Source organism: Pezoporus wallicus, unplaced genomic scaffold (genome assembly GCF_028554395.1).
Source record: "Pezoporus wallicus isolate ANWC-B61680 ecotype Strahan unplaced genomic scaffold, APGP_CSIRO_Pwel_v1 contig_4131, whole genome shotgun sequence".
Lineage (NCBI taxonomy): Eukaryota > Metazoa > Chordata > Aves > Psittaciformes > Psittacidae > Pezoporus > Pezoporus wallicus.
The window spans coordinates 8,963,254-8,986,067 of NW_026641950.1; the positions used below are offsets into that span (position 1 = coordinate 8,963,254).

The following is a 22,814-nucleotide window of genomic DNA, read 5'->3' on the forward strand; positions in this document are numbered from 1 at the left end:
CATCTCCTAAAAGACAGAGTTTGGGAAAGCATTCAGCACATTTTTAAACAGAACACTGTATGAGTTTAAGGTTCTTAAAATCTGCTCAAATATTTTCCATTAAAACTGCAACAGTTCTCTCTATCAACAGGACAAGGCCCTGAGGTAATGACATTATATCCAGTTTTCCAATTAAGAAAATCTCTAACAAAAAATAAGAATTTACTCTATGTACATACATACACAGATGTTTTGAGGAAATAAATCTTTACGAATCACAGAGTAGCTTTCTGTAATGCCTTTTATAAATCCCACCAATTTTTCTGTGCATGTTGGATACTGCAGATGATGGTCAGACCTTGTTTTCATTGAAATCAATTAGGGAAGATGTATGGTAGCAGAGCCAATTTGCTCCAGCGGAGCTACACTATTTGCAAGAGCAGCCCACTGCATGTGCAACTTTGCATTGCTCACTCCACCTCCAGTTCCTGTCCTCTAGAGGTAGCAGCCCCCGCTGAATAATGAACAAAGCTTTCAAAGGGCCTAGCTTTGTACACAGGGAGGAAACAGGGTACTCTAAAACCCCGTAGAACATTATTTATGTAACAGGCACTCACTGTGCAGAACTGACAGAACAGGGTTCCCATATTGCTATGAAAGGGCTCCTGTAATGGTCAAGGGATAACTATGCACATTTTGGGCTCAAGTATAGTGCAAACAGAAATCCACTCATTAAACTTAGTAATATGTAGTGACAAAATTGGTTTAAGAACAGAGGAAATCAGCCATCTGCTCATAATGGTTGTTCTTCTGGCTTTTTGTTGTCTACCTTTCAATTGGCTGGTGGTTTTTTGGTTTGGTTGGGTTGTTTTTTAGGTTGTTTTTTTTTCCTGGTCTGTTTGTTTGACGTTGCTCTTTAAACTAGACAGAGAAGCTTATCAAAGTCTAGGGTTTTCTTTAGGTTGCACTGTTTACAGAAATTGGTAACAACTTGTCTGTCACTGCTTTATATAAAGGAAATAATATACATGTTGTTTGTGGTCTCACCACAGGCATTACTCAGCAAATTTTAACTACCTTGTTGGTGATTTAGTACTGTACAGAAACATATCCTAGCATGTATACACATCTGCCCTTGCTTATTAAAGTTTGTTACTGTTGGCTGGATCACAGAAATGAAGATACTTGCCACCAAATAAAGCAGATTTGAACTTCAGACTCTTGTTCACTGCTCCCCCACAAACAAAAATTGAATATAATCAGATATAAATGGATATAAATGCTGATAACCTCACAAATATAGTAGCAAAAAAATTACAATTGGGTTCACGCATTTAATTAGCCAGATTTGCTTTCTTCCAGCTACTTCCTTTCCTTCATGAGCTTGCACTGGTCTCAGGAGCCTTTCTTCCCAATGCAGTAGGGCAGGCAGAGGTCATCCAGATATCTTCCAGGCACACACATACACTCAGTGCATAATATGTAAACAGGAGCTTTTAACTATGTAAATCCTCAATTCGGTACAATACAAGTTATCCCAAACATTTTTCATGAAGCGCATCATAGAAGCATGAAGACAGAGTCATTCCAGAGGATCTGGAAATACATCTTTTGGAGGGGAAGAAAAATACATTCCTCATTGGAACTGAAGGGAAAGTTTCAGTAGTCCAACTGTGAAAAATGTGAAGTATTTGAAAGAAGGTGAGGTTTGGAGAGTTGCTGGTGATTTTCTCACAGAAGGAACAGCACGGGGAGAACAAGTGGGAGGAAGAGAATACGCAGCAATAGGTGGGAGGTTGTATCGCACAGTGAGTCAATAGGAGATTTTACAAAGCAGGAGGGCAGTCTAGGCCAGATGCTTCGTAGTTCCCATGGCATCAAGGGATAAATGTAGCTCAGACAAGGTGTAATTTAAAAAAGTAGGTAAGGAAGGCAGAAACACATAGAGGGGTTGAATATTTGCTCCTCGATGTAGGGATGGACAGGCAGACAGGTTGTTCTCTGTTTTGAAGTCTGACTAAAGATTTTATCTTCTGCGTTTCCTGTTTCTGACATAGAATCATAGAATGGTTAGGGTTGGAAAAGGACCTCAAGATCATCTAGTTCCAACCCCCCTGCCGTGGGCAGGGACACCTCACACTAAACCATCTCACTCAAGGCTTCGTCCAACCTGGCCTGAAACACTGCCAGGGTTGGAGCATTCACAACCTCCCTGGGCAACCTATTCCAGTGCCTCACCACCCTCACAGGAAAGAATTTCCTCCTTATATCCAATCTAAACTTCCCCTGTTTAAGTTTTAACCCGTTACCCCTTGTCCTGTCACTACAGTCCCTAATGAAGAGTCCCTCCCCAGCATCCCTATAGGCCCCCTTAAGATACTGGAAGGCTGCTATGAGGTCTCCACGCAGCCTTCTCTTCTCCAGGCTGAACAGCCCCAACTTTCTCAGCCTGTCTTCATACGGGAAGTGCTCCAGTCCCCTGATCATCCTCGCGGCCCTTCTCTGGACTTGTTCCAACAGTTCCATGTCCTTTTTATGCTAAGGGCACCAGAACTGTACACAGTACTCCAGGTGAGGTCTCACAAGAGCAGAGTAGAGGGGCATAGTTGATAGCAGGTAAACAAGCCACACTTCTAGGATCACAGAAAGGCAAATACTGATAGAGCCAAAAGTACTTTAAAAGACACAGATGGCACTGAAGGAATGTGATAAATCTGAGCTTCTTTACAAGGGCTGTATTTTACCAATACATACAATAAAAACTCCCTGCAAGCCAGGGTCTCCTCAGCGGTACCCAAGCAGTCTCCTCCATCTCAGGGGGATCTCATGGGTGAAAAGAGGACAGCATCGATTGCTGTGGAAGTTCAGTTGCAACCATCACACTGCAACATCACAGTTCTGCTGAGACCTCAATCCTTGTCCCACAGAAGGAAGCCTCAGTCATGCTGGGCAGTGCTGGCACCTACTGACCTACCCCTCGTGGCTTCCTTCACAGCAACTACGTTTTTCTCTAGCATGTAAATGCAAGTCCCTACTGCAGACATGTTGCCTTTCCAATTCCTCTGCCACAATAATGACAGGGAAACTCAATTAATACTGTGAACAGTTTGGATGTCTGCACAAGAAGGTTGCCAGAAAAAAAAAAATCCCAAGAAAAAAAACCCTGAAAGATAACTAAGAACATTTGCTGCATAATGAAATCCAAAGCTTCTATCTGTAGGATCAATACAAGCCCTGTTTATTAATGTTACACATTATGTCTTAAATTGTGATGTGAAACCTAGGTTTTGCACTGGTTTAATGTTATTGATTAATTATAAGTGTAGCATATTCCAATTTATTTGGTAAGACCTGTATTATACATTCAATGTAGATATTGACCCCAAGCTTCTTCATCAGATCAAAAAATAATGACAAAATTGCTGCATTCCCCGAAGATATTTACTTCAGAGATTAGCAAGAGATCTTCCTCTGCAATACTTTGAATTTCTGTCAACATAATCAGAAAACATACACCACAAAATACAAGTAATTGTAACTACAAGCCTTTTAATGTGACATATTTTAAAGGGCTTTCAACATCAACTAGATTTTTACTATTGCTGTTGTTATTCCTGTGATCTAAAAGTACTAAAAGATATAGCTAGGTACTAAAAGTAGAAACACTAGTTTAGAAAGGTTAAATAATCAGCAAGATATTTCTCAGGGTATTAGGGATGAGGGCACAAGTATGTCACACAAACACATTCTTACCCTCTGATTATATCTATATGCATATATATAAATAAAAAATCAATATTTAATAGCTAGTCAGCACTTACTATGAGAATCACACATCTGTACTCTTGGTGCCAAAGGCCCAACGAACCCTATAAAAGCAACCATCAGTATATAAAATAAACTAAGCAACACTGAGAAGCAAGAGATAGCATGAGAATGCCCCATATTAACAGCCCTGCTATTGCCAATTCAGAGAGGAGAGAAGAGAGAAGGCAAGTAATTTCATTCAAGAAGACATTAATGAAACAAATGTCCATGACTTCTCAAGAGTTAACAAGCGCTGAAAAAGCAGCCGAAACATTCTTTCTAAACCATCAGCGCAGACTTATCAGGAAGTGGCATTGAACCTTTTTTTTATAGGCACTTTTCATTAGAAGGAAATATCAAAATAGGCCCAGCTCATCATCTTCATCATCTTTTCCCTCCTCATTCAGCCAGGTGTGGGATCTCCTCACACCAAGCCACCAAGCACACAGTGCTTTCCGCTCCATGCTGCCACATGTGGCACTGTGTGTTTATGGAAAAGTCCTAAATGCCTTTTTTTTTTTAAACCTTCCTTCACTGCCTGCCTCGGTTTCATGGGAGGAACTGAATGGACCTTCACAGTGAAAACAGAACAGATGATCCAAGTTAAGGAGAGAAGCAGAAAACAGGGAGCTCAAGTTTGGGAACACAGTATAGCATGAAGAATGCAGCTGCCTCTAATACAGTATGACAGTGTTGATGCTGCAGAGGACGGCTGTTTCCACAGGACAACTCCTATGGAAACAGCTGTCCTCTGCAGCATCAACACTGTCAGCTGGGATGCCCAGCACCATGTGGGCTTCTGACATGCCCCTGGAGAGAAGGGAGCACTACTCTCAGATACCTAGAATTTAGTATAATGTATAATTAAAAAAAAGAAACACCCTGCTACTCTATTCTGGTAAAGTTGTTCTCTACTTCTTCCGTCAGTTATCCAGGGAGGCTATATTGAAGATACGGTTATCCAACAAACCATTTCACATACACAGCCACTAACAGTGAATGTTTTATCCCAAATTGAGAACAAAGTTGTTTCTAAATGTTGGTTCTATGCAAAGTGTAAACATACATTTGCTTAGGAATTTTAAACAGTTTTAGCAAAATGTCTCATTTCATCTTTACTGTATGGATGGAAGAGCAAAGTACTTTGGGATGTACTTTCTCTGCTAGGGCCACTAATAGCAGAAGTTCCTATTTCATGCACAGCTTCCTTGTGGTCCACTGAAGTTGCGACTACCACTGCACTGTTCACTGGATACCAAGCACAGACGGGCTAAGGGTCACTTGTCAGACACAGTATCAGATCACCTGCAGGAATTCCCACAGAAGAATTTAAAATACAGAGCAGTGCAAAATCACAAAACTCCTTACGTAGTGAGCTTAACGAGCGTACTTGCAGAACAAAACCTATCTCTTAGTGCCGGCTCAAGAAAACTGTGAACTAGTCATTCAGTATGTGTTATAAATATATTGAACACAACAGCTTAACTCTTAGAAGCTTCCAGAAAGTGTCCTCAGGTATGGAACCAGGCTTTCCACAGGGAACAAAAGCCACACTGCAGGTCATGCACAGCACATGTCCAATGCAGCACACTGCCATCAAGCGCTGCTCCGGTAAAAAAGTCAAAGGATATTTTATTTGGAAAGACTAGCAATTTATCAAAAATCACAGTTGCTTCATGCAGACCTTGTATATATAGCAACACTTCTGTTCCACCATTTTCCCAAAATGATTAGGGAGTAAAAACAGAAGACCTGGAACTTACATTAAAGCATGCAGATTACTAAAACCACAAGGAGATGCAGTTCTGCCTCAAATAAAAATAACCCATTAGAAAAACCTAATTTACAAACATATCCTTATCTAGACATTGATATTTGAAAGTGATGAAGTGTGCCATCCTTTGACAATTCTCCCCTTGTCACAAAAATTGAAGCAGTAATAGGCAGAGGGTATTTGATGTATATAAACTATCATACAACAGAGATCAGAAAATCTTTCTTACAGAAATAAAAGGCACCTTAAAAATAGCCTTTTATCTATACAAACCAATTACACACTTTACATACCACATAAAAATATAGGGTTAGCTGATTTTCATTGTAGTGTAGTGGTCTTAGGGATACAAACAAAACACTGAAAAATTCTTGTACATATAAGACAAGTATATTACTATAAATAGAGAAAAGTCACTCTTTATACCTCCCCTTTTTTAAATGTGAAAAATGAAGGTTTTCATGGAGATGATACTTAAGGAGTTAAGATGGAAATGTCTAAAATATTTTACATGTAACAATCAATGACGCAACTTCTGTCAGAGAGGCAAGTTTCACGTCTTTGCTGACATCAACGATGAAACATTGAATACCACTGCATAAACTAGAATATTTTCATTCTATAGCATCTAAATAAAACAGCTACAATGTATGTAATCTATGTAACCATACACACAGTAGCCCATGCTTGCACATTTCAGATACACAAGTTATAAACCATGTACCCATTGACTTTTTTTCTTTTCTCAGCACAGATGGCATTTCAAGAGGATTTTTTTTGTGCCACAGCTAACACAAACCACAAAGAAATTACTCTTATTGAATATTGCCTGCTGTTGAAGAGTGTTTTGAAATTACACTCCATTTTTTAAGGGAACTGAAGAGCTGAGAACAAGCTATGTATTCACAGCAATGGCTAACAGATAAAACTGCAATGCTGACTGAATGCAGCTCTTCAAGAACCAGCGCCTAATGGTCGCTGCACATTAAGGACACATATTTCCTCTGTGCGACATTAGAGGAATTCATTGAAATTTGCTTGAAAATGAGATCACTGTCCATTGGCAACTCCCATCACACAGATAAAATTATTTAGCCTTCTGTCTTGGCCACCAGTGGAAGATGATTTTAAAGAGGAGCATCTTCTATAGATGAAGACAAACATTTCTCAGCAGTGCTCTGGAGATTTTCTAAAGAAATTCAAATTTAATTCTATGTATATATACATGTATGTTTGTGCATATATATGTATACATGAACAAGCAAAAATCTTCTTTTGAAAATAATAATTACCTAAAATAATACAGACTGCAATGTCAGGCAGTAGGACAACTACAACTATTTATTACACAATTAAATTTTCATGCTTTGTTTTCACTGGAATTTCATTCCCTGGAAATGCCATTACAAGTCCACAGTTAAAAAACTGGACAAAAACACTGGCCAAAATCCAGATGCCTGAAGTCACCAGCTGGTGTTAGAAGTTCCCTCTCCTAATATTAATCACTGCATCAACTAGGTTGGAAAAGACCTTTTAAGATCATCAAGCCCAACCATTACCCCAGGACTGTCAACCTGTCACTAAGGGCCTCATCTATACGGTTTGTGAACACTTCCAGGTATGGTGATTCCACTTCCCTGGGCAGCCTGTTCCAACACTTGACAACCCTTTTGATGAAGAAGTCTAACCCTGGCACAGCTTGAGGCCATTTCCTCTTGTGTTACCACTCGTTACTTTGGAGAACAGATCAGCCACCTCCACCAGTAATACTACTGCACACATCAGAAGACAAAAGTCCACTGGAAAATAAAAATATATTATGCACACTTTCAGAGTAAATTTTTCTACAGCTGGGTATGTTACCCCTTTTCCAACAAATGATCCAATCCAAGATATCACTGTGGCTCTCTGGCAGTGCAGACTTCTGAATGCTAATGCCCAAGTTTGTACCACCAGCCATGAAATTCAATCTTACAGCAAACTCAGCCATCCCTATGGTCAGGATGATTTCTTTGAATGGGACAATCCCACTGAGTGTGTCCCCTGTTCCCCAGAATTTGAGACCTGATCCATCTCACCACTTGAAAAGTGAATTTCCAACAGTCTGCAAGCTGTCATCTGTCTCAGCATCATGAGAAGCTGTTTCAGCTATCATGGCAGTAACCACTATGCATACCCAGCCAAGTAATCTGGAAGATGACAGTCCAGTTAAATGAACAAGGTGACTTTTGGAGTTCTAGTTTGGTTCTCTGGTAGCTACCTGCAAAGCTTTTAATCTGCAATTTAATCTACATTTTCCAAATAAGCTTCTGCTACAACACTTTTGCATGCTGCAGGCAGATGGAAGGCATCTCAAGTTTAAAGCACATATACAGTCCTTCTAGATCACAAAGAAAATTTATTATTAAAAACAGCATCAAGAAATACAGGTTTTTTACTTCAAAATGTGTCAACAGATTCTCTCACTGCTCTTCGGGGAAGCCTCTTTTTCCCATGAACAGTCAGATCCCAGAAGGCACCACACCTTTTTGCAGCAGGCCATGATGAGCAACATGAAACATAATGAAGCTGTAATGAGTGCTTGGATGAAATCCAATCAAGCTGCACGCATATTTAGCTAAAGTTTAGCATAACAAAGCAACAATTTACTACTTCAATAATTAGCTGGTGTGGATATTTGGAGAAGCTGCTTTTAGATGCATGATACTGCCGACCACCAACATTTCTACAGAAGCCCTGAAATATGGAATGACCCTGGAAGTAACTCTCATTACATGATAAACATCTGTTTTCGAAGTTTCTAACTATCTTGGATGCACAGAAAATGAAATTTAAGAAACAGGAGCACTCAACCTATAGGATGGTGAAAAAATTTGGAGAAAACCTCACACCCCAATTAAGTGCTTTTGGGCTAGAAGGAAAAGCTGGAGAGCCCAGAAGCTTGCAGAGCTACAGTCACTAAATGTGAAGCACAGGCTGGTTTCTCAGCATTTTGTTTGCATCCAGTTTGACTGAAAAGCCTCAGCAGCCAACAAATAGTTGATGCCTTCTAAAGCTACCCCATCAATCCTCTCTGCCAAAATTTGAGAGATACAAAGAGGAGCTCTCCCAAGGAGAACTGATGAGGCTTCTAAAACAGATGGAGAAGAATAACAGAATACGATCTCTGAATAAACACCACCTCTGGATAAACAGAAATGCACAACTTGATCACGTCCTTCCCTCTGCAAGCAGATAGGGAAATCCTAGTGAGGGTATCACAGTCAAGCAAATACTGCTTCTGATCTTGGAGTCAGGCTTGTGGAGAGTTTTGCCTATGAAAATAGGCAAATGTTTCCACTGAAATGCACAGTGCATAATCAGTCATGCCCAGCGCATAATCAATCATGCCCAGCAGGCCTTACAGATCAACAAACCACTCTCTAATCAGAAGGCTGCCCAGAGCTGCGTTCCTGGAGAGACCAGGCAAGAAAATCATTTAGGGCTGAAAATGCAGCACTGCTTACACTGTTTCTTTACAACGATGGTCAGACAACACAGCTGCAATTAATTTTGCCCCTGTTACCTGTAGCTATTGTAGAAGGACCTAAACAGGCAATGGGGGAGAGAATTCCTAGAGATGTTTCATTTACTCTAGCTCAATTACTTCACATACTCTTTCATTAAATTATATATAAATAGATAAAGCATAGGTTAAGTGAATAAAAATTAATTTCACCACAATAAGCAACTTTCTATATGTATAAAAGAAACAGAAGACAGCAATATCCAATATATTACTGCCATGGTAAATGTCGCAGCTTAATAGCAGTGAACCAGAAGAGCACAGGAACTAGAAGGTTTTATTGCACAACAGCTGCTTTCACCCTATAGGAAGTGCTTAAGCAGCTCAGGTTTAGCTTTGGCTTGTCCTTTAAGAACAAAAACTTAATGTAGAAAAAGGCAGAGTTTGTATTTCTTTTTCAGAGGAGGTTTTTGTTCAGAGGAGATAGGGCACAGAAGGACTGGGGGAAAGGAAAATGATGTGGCAAGGGGATAATAAAAAATTCACAATATTTTGAAGTCATCTAGCAAAAACTTAACAGAAGCACAACTGTTCAAATACTTCCACCCATCAGAGAGGTAGAAGTGATGCCTGCCTAGCTCCTTTTTTAATTCTTACAACCTTTCAGGTGTTTCCAGTCCCAGAAAGGACAACACATCTGACACTAATGCATAAAAGTTTTGAAGAGTGGTCAAAACACTTCTGTCTAAAAGGACCTTTAACCCCATCACCATTTCCTGACAATTATCCTCATATTTTACTTAAAAAAAAAAGAAAAAAAAGGAAATTTCACCCCTTGCTCTCCCTCTCCCACCCTTACAACCTCATCCTCCAAGAGGCGGAAGTCATTCCCTGCATGGCTGGCCCTCACTGGGTCCCTACATCATGTCTCACACTCTCACACCCACCACATCAGCAGCCCAGGCTTTTCCCCATTTTCTTGCTGTCTTGCTTTGGGAGTAAGTGTGTGTTATGGTAAGTAACTGATGAAAATACAGATGAGCAAACAGCTCTGTGAACTCCACGCCGCTGCCTACTGGGAACATAATCTTTGGTTACATCTGACCTCTACAGATGTAGCTGCCCAGAACACTGGTAGGCGTGTGCTTGCTTCTGCCCACAAGACAAGGCGATTAGTCCCTGTGGGATACCACTCTCATTTTAGTAAATGACCTTTCACTACTCAGATCCTAGGGACTTGGGCTGTGCTTGATCACTCATGTTTGAACTGGAGGTCAGTCGAAAGCGTACTCTCCTCTGTTGTACAGATAATATCTCAACTCTCAAGAGAGAATTGCAGTTTATAGTCGAGTGGTCAGACTCCCTTCTCCAAGACAGCAGTCCTTCATGCACCAAAACTACCAACAGATTAAAACTTTAGAAGGGAAGTAAGGAATTTAAATTTTCTTATGATATTAAATAATTTGTCTACTCAAGCTGAACAGTTTCATTTATGCTGAGTTTCAGAAGTAGGAAAGCTATTGAACTCCTATGAATTTTGTTCAAAATGCCCAAATGAAGAAATCTGAAAAGACTTAATGCTGTTAATCTCTCATTTCATTTTTGCATTCCAAAACATAAAAATCAGCAAACAAAAAAGTCACCGTCTCCTATTTTACTCCAAAAGACACTTCCAGAACAGGACACAATGCAGAGAGAAAGGTCTGCAATACTTTCTCAAAACTAAATAGAAAATGTAAACAATGAACTTTAAAAAGCAATTTAATTCTGATGTTAAAATTCTCCTGCATGCAATAAAATATTTATTTCAGGTCTGTCACATTCTGCCTGATACTGTAAAGAGCTGCCCTATGAAGCACCTTGAATACATCAGGACTTTGACGGCTAAGATACCTCTGAACACCAAAGACCCCTGTTCAGATCCTTGCTCCAAATGCAACAACAGAAGAACCTGAACACACACCACACCCCAGGCAAGCATGTTAACTGCTGAGCTATTACCAAGTATGGACCTACCCCTTCTCTTCAGATATCACTGACACACATTTTAAACTGTCCATGCTCCCGTTAGTGTTCTCTTCTCCTGCATGAAAACACAAGAGGGCCACGAGTCTGTCCCTGCTCTACAGTTCCACCTACTGTAATTTCAGCACACCTGAAACACCAGGTACTTGGTTAAGGTATTTTCACATTTCTAAAATTTCAGAATCTGCAAGCAGTAATGAAAGCCCTGTGGCTGAATGCCTCAGAAGAACATTTATTATGCTGGCGTTTTCTGAACTGTTATTTTGGATAGAGTTCCTCACGATGATTTTCATTCTTATTCACTGAGATCCTTAAAAAACAGATAAGGTACGATGGGCTTTGTCTCATTTTGTGGTCAATGAAGTATACTCATCCATGCTACCAAGTCTCTTGCAGTCAGTTTTTCAGCGGTCTTATAGAGATACTCATATGCCCTTGCTAATAAGGATTCTGCAGTATGATAACCTTCTGTCTCAAAATCACATATTGTCCTGGGTTTAGCAGGATACTGCAGAATGTAATGTTACCCTTTACTTTGGCATCTGAAGAGAAGTGGGTAACCTGAGCTCCGCTAAGGATTTAAAACAATAAACAGCAAGCTTCATTTCCACAGCATTTTTCTACTTCATTAACAATAGCTGGGAGAGGTTTTTTTTTAATAAAAGGGCAAATGCAGCAATAAGAAACTGAAGGTCATATTAAACCCCTTATTTCTTCCCTGTTTTTGTAAACATCATCTAATTAATTCAAGATGACCTTCCACAATTGGATATGAAAAATCTGAGAAGGCATATGGATGTTCTCATCAGAGCAGAGGACAGCCAACCCAACAAGTCCTGCCAGGAGGCGAAGGGAGAAGGAATTCACCTCTAGGGAACACATAACTCCATCAAAACAGTCCTAGACAGAAGACTGGAAGCGGCTTCTAAGGAGGCAGGAGAACATCGAATGTGTTGAATATGTGGACAAATGGCCCAATATCTCACCTCAGATTAAAAGTGAAACTTAAACTTGTCCGCAGAACTGTGGCAAGAGTAACAGAAATGTTTATCATGCTATTCAATCTAGACTCCAGGTTTGTTTTCTACTTCATTTTCTAATTCTGCTAATGTAGCAGCTCAACCTGTATGTCTGAAAATATGCAACAACATAATATGTTCACTTTTCTGTTCCAAACAAAATATGGAAACAAAGAACAATCTTAGAAGACAACTTTACATGTGAAATTAAGTTATTTCCTAAAATCTTAAGCATCCTGTGCTCACAACTGGTGTCACAATTAGTCTTAAAAAGGCATTAAAGATGTTTATTCATCCTATTTTTCAACTTGTTTGGGAAAAAATATCCATCCCTCCAAGGATAAATATTTTACAGTTACAGGAAAGGGGAGATCAGCACTTCTTGAAGTGGATTATCTGCATGAAGCGACACAAAAAGGCACTTAAGTCCCGTGCTTCAGCCACCTGAATTGTAAAATGGAAATTCTAATATTCAGTTTGAGCAGGAAGTTGGACTAGGTGATTTCCTGAGGTCCCCGCTAACCTGAATTTTCTGACATTTCTACTTGCTTAGAGACACATAACTGCGAAGGGCACTCAGCCATTACAGGGTTAATTACTGGTGAAAATCTCAAGGAAGTATCTAACATTTTCAAGTTTTTGATGCACAGCTTTTTACTAGATATATATGGGGGAAAAAACGGTGTCAAAATGCTCATGAACTCTGTGGTTTTCACAAGTGTCATCTATGAGAGCAAGAGGAAAACGATGGTCATCCTGTTCTGGGTAATGTAGCAGAACTTGCTGGTTTATGTTGGTTTTTAGATAGCAAGCAAACCAAAAAACAACAAAGCATCCAGTATTTTTTAAGTGACAATATAAACTCAGAAGGTGTTTCACTGAATACTATGTGCAAGTCAATTTACCAGGCAGGTTAAGGAAAAAAAATCTCTTCAGATAGACTGATGGCAACACCAAATCATGAACAACAAAAAGAAACAGCACTTGTCATCTTGCAACATAGAATACCCAATTTGTTGTCATTTTCCCCACTGTGAATAGAAGTGAGTCTGTTTAGCATTACTGGATATGGGTTATTTTATATTAATGTTCAGCATTTCCTAGAGGAGTCATTTCTTTTCTTTCTCAAAGCAGTGAAGTCCTTGCCCAAAATGCGAGATTCTTTAGATTACTGAGATTCTCAAGATTATGACCCAGCTGTATGCCTATACCAGGATGTAATGGAACTTAAGATACTACATTCCCTCTATGCAGTGTAAGTCACATTCATGACTATAAAGTGGCTGCAGGTATGACACTAAAAAATAATAATTAAAAAATGGTATCAGGTAGGATGATTCTGTGTCTAATTTAGAAGATTATATCTTGGGGTTAAGATGGGTCAACAATCTCTTTCTGTTACGACATGCCCTCTTCTGAGAGTAACTTGGCTGCATCACATTCTAAAGGCACAAACATTGCAAAAGCAATACAAAGTCCTACACTGCAGATGGCCTCAGTTTCTGCTAGTACTGCTTTCAGTTTTCTAGCTGACCTCTCAAATAGTGGACCTGTGATTGATTTTAGACTGCCTCTACACAAATACTTGTCTTATCATTTCACAGTATTGCTTACCAAACTTACCTCTAACATCCCATTAAAAATAAAACATTAAAACGGCAAGCAGAAAAAAAGATTAAAGAAAACACAAAAAAAAGCCAACTGTCCTTACCTTGCTGGAGGCACATCAATATTTGAAGAAACAACCTTGCGCTTCTGTTCCAGAAGGCAAACAGAACGAGTGTTTTCCTTCTCATACTCATGAGCTCTGTTTGGTTTTTTGGTCTCTGCTGTTTTTAAATCTTCCTCCTTTGTGGTGAACAGGAGAAACTGTTGGTCTGGCAGTTTTTGACTGGCATCATATTTTACATCCTCCTGCTGAAATGCAGGAAAGGTCATTTCACGCTTGATGCTGGCTGCCTGTAAAATTGAAAGCAATTAGTAAATTTTCCTCTAATTCTCCAAAAATATAAGGGGGAGGTGTGTGTGACACAATGGGATGGACACAACACACAACTCAATACCCATAGGCATTTACTTCTAATTAGTTCTTTGAATCAGAGAATACCATTTCTTTGCCCTTCATAAAGTCTAAACCTGCCATTAATTTCTCAACAGTGTTGAAGACTAAGCAGAAAAATAAGCAATTATTTTCCATTTGATAAAGCAAGCAGTTACCTCTTATTGTTAAATCAAAAAGGTATTTGAAGTATCAGAAACCACAGAATATACGCATTAAATGTATACACATCTGTGCTGCATAACTACACAAAATAAATGCCAGCTGCCCTCCTCCTAAAACTCCAGGAAAAGTCAGAATCCAGATAAAAGGCAATAAAGAAAGCAAAGCTCTTCTGCCAGCCACTTACTGGATTCTTTAACAGCTGCATTTGTAAATACAGGTTTCTCCAGGAGCAGAAAAATTATTCACTATGATCCAACTCAGGTGCCAGAAGGCAAGGGGGAGGAAGATACACCAGCTGGAGGAGCCCATCCAGCAATGAGGAGCACCGACACAGACAAGAGCAGTGTCAGGTTGTCTCTTTGGCTGCCAGCACTTCCCAGATCTTCAGGTCTGCTGCTTCCCATAAGCAGAGACTTCCTTAGCAAACAGGTCTCTTAACAAATACACTACCTCTCTGGAATACTACGCATTGGCGTTTATAAACTAAACTCTTGCAAGGTTGCAGTGAAGAGCATGGAAAACCAACAGAACCAAGCCACTCCGTCTTCCCAAAAAGCAAAACAAAGCCCAGGACCTAAACTCTTCTCTGGAATGCCATTCCCTGGCCAACTATGCTGAGATAGGTCACAGGAACAGACTATCTTGCAGACTGTCACGAGTCGCTCATTCTGCTGTACAGCAACCAAACTCCTCCAGACCCTCAGCTTGCTAGCTTCCTCATGCCCCTGCCTGCCAGAAACACCCGCTAACAGAGTTATTTCTAGATATCTGTGCTTTTAAGATCAGGAGCTTTAACTGCTAACTTGTGGTAAGTCCAAGAGATGCACCAGGGAGGCAACCCGAACAGCCACACAAAATACGACCCAACAAAATAGATGCTTGTCCCACCGTGAGCAGAGGTACTTCCATGACACATGCACCATCTTGGACAAGTCCAGACACCTAGGACTGGCAAACTGGACTTGTAGATGCCTGTAAATTATTGCTGATCTTTACAGTGGAGAGATCGAGCATGTGTTGCCCTCAGAAAGTACCCCCATCAATAAGCTGAAATTCCCTGTGTATACTCTTCCCCTGTACTCCTTTTCATCATCCAAAAAGTTTACCAATATATGTGTATATGTTTACACATAAAAATGTATAAAAATATAGTCCTCTCTCCACATACCTCCCTGTTTCTAGCTTTCAGACCTTGGCAGGTATAGAAACAGCACAAGCAATTTTTAGTTCACAGGAAAGACAACCTTGCCAAGGTAATTTTGTTTTGTTCGGTAAAGTATGTAACATTGCTAACTTATAAATACTTCAGACCAATTGCCTTATTCTAGTGTTTCCACAGAAACATTTTAGACATTGCTTAAAGAACAAAACTAGAACTGTTCCTTTATGAATGTAAACAGTAGAAAGAATTAGTCATTTTACACATCTTCACACACAAATAGATGACACATTACCAAGAAAATCTGCCTGGAAGACAAAACAATCACCATGTGATCACACAAAATTAGGAGAAGATGTATAAACAACATAAATTTAATTCTGATTTAAGGATTATTTTATAAAAAAATTCTTAGGTTTACAGTAAGCCTGTTTTTTAGGGTCTGAGGATCTTAGCAGATGCTGAGTTCCCTTTAATTTTCAACAGAATTGACTTAGAAGTGACACACTAAAGCAAAAAACACCCCCCAAAACCTGAAAATAGCCACATTCTGATATCACGCCCTTAGAAATTATATAATGCAAATGAAGGTACCTACAAGACTTGAATTCTATCCACTCTGTTGCCATATGGTCTTGCATTGCATAACCATGCATCATTTCCTCCCTCCCTAGGGTTTCCACCTTATCCAGTGCAGAGGATGGTGCTGAGCAGGGCATGAGCAGCTACATGTGCTGTGCTTGGCAGGGTGCTGGTGTGCGCATGTATGAGGTAGGACCCAGCAGTTTCCTCCTTGCTCTGCACAGCCCATAGTGGAGAAAGTCCTGAGAGCACAGGGGCAGCCTCCCTTATTCCCTACTCTCCAATGCTAAACTGAACACAGTATTCATCAGGATGATTTAATTTTTTTTTAACCCAATAGATCCATGATTTTACCAAAGGAAAAAAAAAAACACCCGAAAAAAAAAAACAACAAAACAACCAAAACCCCCTCAATTTATGGAACTATAATATCTTATTCAGTTTCAGCAAACATATTGTGCCATACACTATCAAGTTTTCTTTACAGACCTAAACAATGATGACAAAAGGTCGCAGGCTCAGACTGCAGCTGTACAAATAAAACCTAACCGTAAAGAGCAGAATACTTGTACTGTGATACCATATAACCTATTCACATACAGTTCAAATATAGTCAAATAACAGCTTCGTTTTCATATGTCAATATGCCATAATTAACAGCCAGCCCCATGCAAGCGTACGGAAGTGAGAAATGACTACAACCACAGAAGCAAGTGCTTAGTCAAAGTCAAACAGTCCCAGGTCCACTGGCTAAAATGGCCAAAAATAGCAGAAGACCAAATCCAATGCTCAGACTAACTCTCCTCTAGTCCTTCAGTTTTCAACAGATGTTTGGAAATATTAATCTCCTTCTAAACTTTCCCTTGAGAGCAACTCCAGATAAAGAATCTTTTCTGCTTCAAAAGCAGGTGATCACGAGAGAAAGCCACGAGCTTCCCTTGGGGGCCACTCTCCTGTGGCATTCTCCTGCTCTACAGGCAATTTTTCTCTTTTAATTCATCCATGTCTACAGGAGCCATTTCCACTTGAGACACCTGCCCTAAACTGAAGGATACAGGGTCTTTTGCTGAAAACCCAATCACCTACACAAGCAGACATTGATGTGCAGAGTGCCAAAGGCCACAGACTGATCATTTCTTGGCAAACACACTGATTAACCATCAGGACCCTGCTGCTTTCAAGCTCTGCTTCAACATCACTTACAGTTCTGAAAAATATGGACAATTTCCAGTATATTTTTCCTGTAACTGTTCTACAATAACCAAGCAGGAATTACTATTTTTCCCCTGACAGATCCTTCACACTCTTTTAACCACTTTGAGGCTTGTGGTATTATAAGTCCATCGCATGTTTCATCAGAAATTTTGTGGAAGCTCTAGTCCAAAGAGAAGCAGCCTGTCTTGCAGACAGCCAGATGTTAACACTGTAACTTCAATTTAATTCAGCTTACTTCAAATACTTCACATTTCTCTCCGTTGTTGTTCTCAAACTCCACTTTTATCCTGTTTGCTTCTGGTTTGGCTTTTCTTACATCTCTGTATTTGCCACCTTACTGCCTTCAGCATCAACTGCTGATAAAAACACATCCAGTTTTTTCCAGACACTTAGATTGTCACTCATATAAACCATGCTGTAATAGGCTAACAGTTTTTCTATGCAATTCATTGCATATTTTCACCCTTAAGCCATCAGCAACCTTCAACTTAATTTCAACCGAGTCATTTGCAACCTGGCCACAGGCAACTGACATCACTTGGAAGTTCAGTCACAGAAACAGGAGTTACAAACCACGTCCAGATTTTAAAAACTAGCTTTGTTCCTGTCTGCAGATACCCTCATCTGCCTTTGACAACTTCCCTCCATAACCACCTGTGCAAGGGAAACTTTTGATATGTCTCTGCTTGGAAACAACAGCTCAGTATTACATGCACCTTCCCTGCTGGAGCTCTGCTCTGGCACTGCCCCACACCTGGGGGCTGATCTGGCTTTACTTGTTCCACTGCTTTTCAGCCACCACCAGCCTTCCCACCCGCTCTCCTCTGACTTTTCAACACCTAATAGTGCAAACATGTCAAAAACTTCTTCAAAGGCACAAGCTGGGTCACAGAATGGAGAGCCATGAAGATGATGAGAGGGCTGGAGCACATCTCCTGTGAAGAGAGGCTGAGAGAGTTCTGCTTGTTCAGCCTGGAGAAGAGGCTCTGGGAAGACCCTATAAGCATCCTTCCAGTACCTAAAGAGGCCTACGAGAAAGCTGGAGAAGGACTTTTCACAAGAATATGTAGTGATAGGACAAGGGGGAATGCCTTTAAACTGACATAGGGGAGATTTAGATTAGATATTAGGAAGAAATTCTTCACTGTGAGGGTGGTGAGGTATTGGAACAGGTTGCCCAGAGAAGCTGTGGCTGCCCCATCCCTGGCAGTGTTCAAGGCCAGGTTGGACAGGGCTTGGAGCGACCTGGTCTAGTGGAAGGTGTCCCTGCCCATGGCAAGGGAGTCAGAACTAGATGATCTTAAGGTCACTTGCAGCCCAAACCATTCTATGAATTGTGAGTCCTTGGCCAATGTACACTATTGACACCATGCAACTGTTAAAAAAGACACAGTTCAGGATAAGGATTTAAGATTTCCATCTGATTTACTATGTAACCAGTTGGTCTAATTCTATCCAAAAAACTCTTTTGATTAAACACCAATTAAAAAAACACCAATAGCTACAAGCCAGTTTAGCACCAGCCAATGTGCTGGATAACTGCTGGTTTGTATAAACATTTTTTTCTTTCTGACTTTGTGACCAACTCTTTCCATTTTCTGAAATAGATGTAAGCATGCTAAATGTTAGGGACTGCCAATAAACCTTCCATCTGTTAAGAAAACAAAAGTCACGGGATTTTATTTTTTTTCTTCTTAAACAAGGCTTTTGCAATGTTTTTATCCACTACAGAACAAACATGCAGCTCAAAAAAAAGCAAAAGAAGGAATCAACATATTCCAGCCTAGTGTATTAATGTAAAACAAGAATTAAATGTGTATATTTAACATGATACACATTTTAAATCTTCAGCCAAAACAAGAGCTTAATAACTGCAAGGCTCTTTTCAGGCCAGCCTGAACAGCTAGGCTATGCTCTAGGGACAGAGATAAGCCATGTTTCTGAACAAGAAAGAAATCAGGAATAAAGTTCACAGCAAAATATGACAAGCAGCAATGAGAAAGACTGAATTTATTACCAAGATAACATCACACAAGTAAAAAGTATTTAAATTAAATCCACAGATGGACAAATGGTTTTGTTTATTCTTACTACTTTGTACAGTATTTCCAGTTCAAGTTCCCGTAACAGAGCTTTTTTCTGTAAAATGCCTCTAATTTTTGCCATCCCAAAACAGCGTCCTCACTGGACGGAAAGAATGAACTGAATTTCCATTTTACCAGAAATCCCTATTCATACTGGAATACAAAGAGATAAGACAGATTCTCGTAATGATGCTTGGAAATAATATGCCCTGAATTTCAATGTATTATTACATTTTCGAGTATACTTTGCATTTAATTACTCGCTTCACCAGCAGTTGCTTATTACGCATAAACCATGTCAATCTAATCACTCTAAGCATTTGTAAACTGCTGCTCTCTAACAATATGGAAGATAATTCATTTTAAGGTCACTGTAAGACTTCCTTATAATGTATAATATGCACTATTCTACAGTAATGTAGTATTTATTTTCAACCAGGCTAGGACAAAGTCCCTATCTTCACCATTTGACTGAGTATACAAAACTACCCATAGAATATATTTTCTAGTTATTAAAATACAAATTTAAACATTTATGTTGCCTGGATCCAAAATACGGTGTGAGGCGCCAAGAACTGGAGTCAGCTAGAATCATAGAATCATAGAATAGTTAGGGTTGGAAAGGACCTCAAGATCATCTAGTTCCAACCCCCCTGCCGTGGGCAGGGACACCTCACACTAAACCGTATCACCCAAGGCTTCATCCAACCTGGCCTTAAACACTGCCAGGGATGGAGCATTCACAACCTACCTGGGCAACCCATTCAAGTGCCTCACCACCCTCACAGGAAAGAATTTCCTTCTTATATCCAATCTAAACTTCCCCTGTTTAAGTTCTAACCCGTGACCCCTTGTCCTGTCACTACAGTCGCTAATGAAGAGTCCCTCTCCAGCATGCCTATAGACCCCTTTCAGATACTGGAAGGCTGCTATGAGGTCTCCACGCAGCCTTCTCTTCTCCAGGTTGAACAGCCCCAACTTCCTCAGCCTGTCTTCATACGGGAAGTGCTCCAGTCCCCTGATCATCCTCATGCCCTTCTCTGGACTTGTTCCAACAGTTCCATGTCCTTTTTTATGCTGAGGACACCAGAACTGCACACAATACTCCAGGGGAGGTCTCACAAGCATGTTGAGGTCCCTCTGGATGGCATTCCTTCCCTCCAGGGTATCAACCCAGCCACGCAGCTTGGTGTCATCGGCAAACTTGCTGAGGTCGCACTCAATCCCACTGTCCATGTCAGCAACAAAGATGTTGAACAAAAAACTTCAACCCTTTTCATCATCAGGTGTATGTCAGTGTTTATGCAGCCAAATACAACTTATCTCCAAAAAACCATGTGCCCCAGTACCAGCCTAAGGAGCTACTGAAATATAGAGCATCTATCCAGATAAATGACAGAAACTTTCAGTCCCACATGTGAAATTCAGTACCCATAGAGATACCTGTTGAATGCCAAATAAAACAATAACCAACTTGTGACATCCGAAATTCTGCACTAACTGGCACAAGAAGCATATGTGTTATTAAAACTGGACAGAGAGGTGTTACTCATATTACAGGGGGAGACAGTGAGGAACACTGGGAAGCTACAGTCCTTCCCATACACTGTTGTCGGATCTAAACAAAAATGATTCAGAGATATTTGAGCCTTTCTCTCTCTACAACATGAACATGAAGGGATAAAGATGTGAAAGTATGGCAACTCCCTTTCTCATCCCATACACACCCATAGCAAGTTCCTTGCAGAAAAGTACATGACATGACTTCTAAGATAATCAGACACCAATCAGTAGCAATTAGAAATATTAATATTACTTAGTGAATGTGTGCATCTTCAAAATTTGCTTGCAATGTTTAAGTCTCACAGAAATAAATCCTTGTTCTGTGTTCTGTATATGCTGCACATGCAAGTGGATAACTTGCAGTCACTGCTCGGCGAAACTGGCTAGCTGGTTCAAATGGACAACAGCCCACAGTCATGGCATCTCTGTAAGGATCTCAGCAGAAGTGCTTCAGCCCTGTTTTCATTTTCTTAAATAAAACAAGCTCCTGAGAAACACAATGCCTAGAACACAAAAATTAAGAAACCATATTGGAGAGCCTTAAACAGAAGAAAAGTGGAGGTTCATAGTTGCAAAAAAAACGGGCTCATTTTTCATTTAGCAGTTCTGTTGCTGCATTTCAAGGTTTTCTAAACACACTCACCATCAAGAACTCAGGTACTCCACCAGGCTAAAAAGGGCTTTGCTGGCCAGGAATGGGCACCCATAATTGCCTTCCCAACTACTGATTTCACAAACAGTGAGTTTAGAATGAACTAAAACAATTATCACATTTTCTTGCAGCAACCTACATGCCTGGCTGTGCAAGCAGGAAGGGAACTGCCAAGCAGGTAGCTCCCCTCACCTCTCCTGCGGCAAAAGCAGTGTGAAGTGTGCCCAGTGCCACTGAGGCTAGCTGCAGCCATGCACAGCACATGAGAGAGACTGGAAATGTGCTCTGGGCTGGACAACAAGCACTGAATGCCAGAAGTGGAAGGTACACCTGGAGATTGCTGGCCACCTCTGGTAAAACTTAAAAAACCTGGAATTGGAAATAAAAACAAGCATGCAAATGCAGGGTAGCAGGGAAGTTCAAACAAACTTTTTTGTTCTTATTTCTATCACATTAATGGTTGTAATTAATGGCCTTCTATGACGGGGCTACAGAACTTATGGACAGGGGTAGAGCAGTTGATGTCATCTACCCGGACTTGTGTGAAGCGTTCGACACTGTCCCACACGACATCCTTGTCTCTAAATTGGAGAAACATCAGTTTGATAGGTGGACCCCTCGGTGGATAAGGAACTGGCTGGGCGGCCACGCGCAAAGAGTTGTGGTCAATGGCTCAATGTCCAGCTGGAGAACAGTAACAAGTGGCGTCCCTCAGGGATCGGTGTTGGGGCTCGTCTTGTTCAACACCTTTGTCGGCGACATGGACAGTGGGATTGAGTGCGCCCTCAGCAAGTTTGCCGATGACACCAAGCTGTGTGGTTCAGTTGATACCCTGGAGAGAAGGAATGCCATCCAGAGGGACCTCAACACACTTGTGAGGTGGGCTGATGCCAACCTCATGAAGTTTAACCATGCCAAGTGCAAGCTGCTACACCTGGGTCAGAGCAATCCCAGGCACAGCTACAGGTTGGGCTGAGAAGAGATTCAGAGCAGCCCTGCAGAGAAGGACTTGGGGGTGTTGGTTGATGAGAAAATGAACATGAGCCGGCAGTGTGCGCTTGCAGCCCAGAAAGCCAACCGTATCCTGGGCTGCATCAAAAGGAGTGAGACCAGCAGGTCGAAGGAGGTGATCCTGCCCCTCTACTCTGCTCTCGTGAGACATCACTTGGAGTATTGTGTGCAGTTCTGGTGTCCTCAACATAAAAAGGACATGGAACTGTTGGAAC

The 22,814-nt window shown here is 40.6% G+C and overlaps 1 protein-coding gene across 1 annotated transcript in view; it reads right to left on the reverse strand.

Moving 5' to 3' along the window:
* The window catches only part of ZNF704 (zinc finger protein 704), an 87,670-nt gene that overhangs the window by 54,320 nt on the left and 10,536 nt on the right, over positions 1-22,814 (reverse strand). The window contains exon 2 of the mRNA XM_057426136.1: positions 13,821-14,068. Coding sequence (XP_057282119.1) covers positions 13,821-14,068 — 248 coding nt within the window. The remainder of the gene's footprint in view (positions 1-13,820; positions 14,069-22,814) is intronic.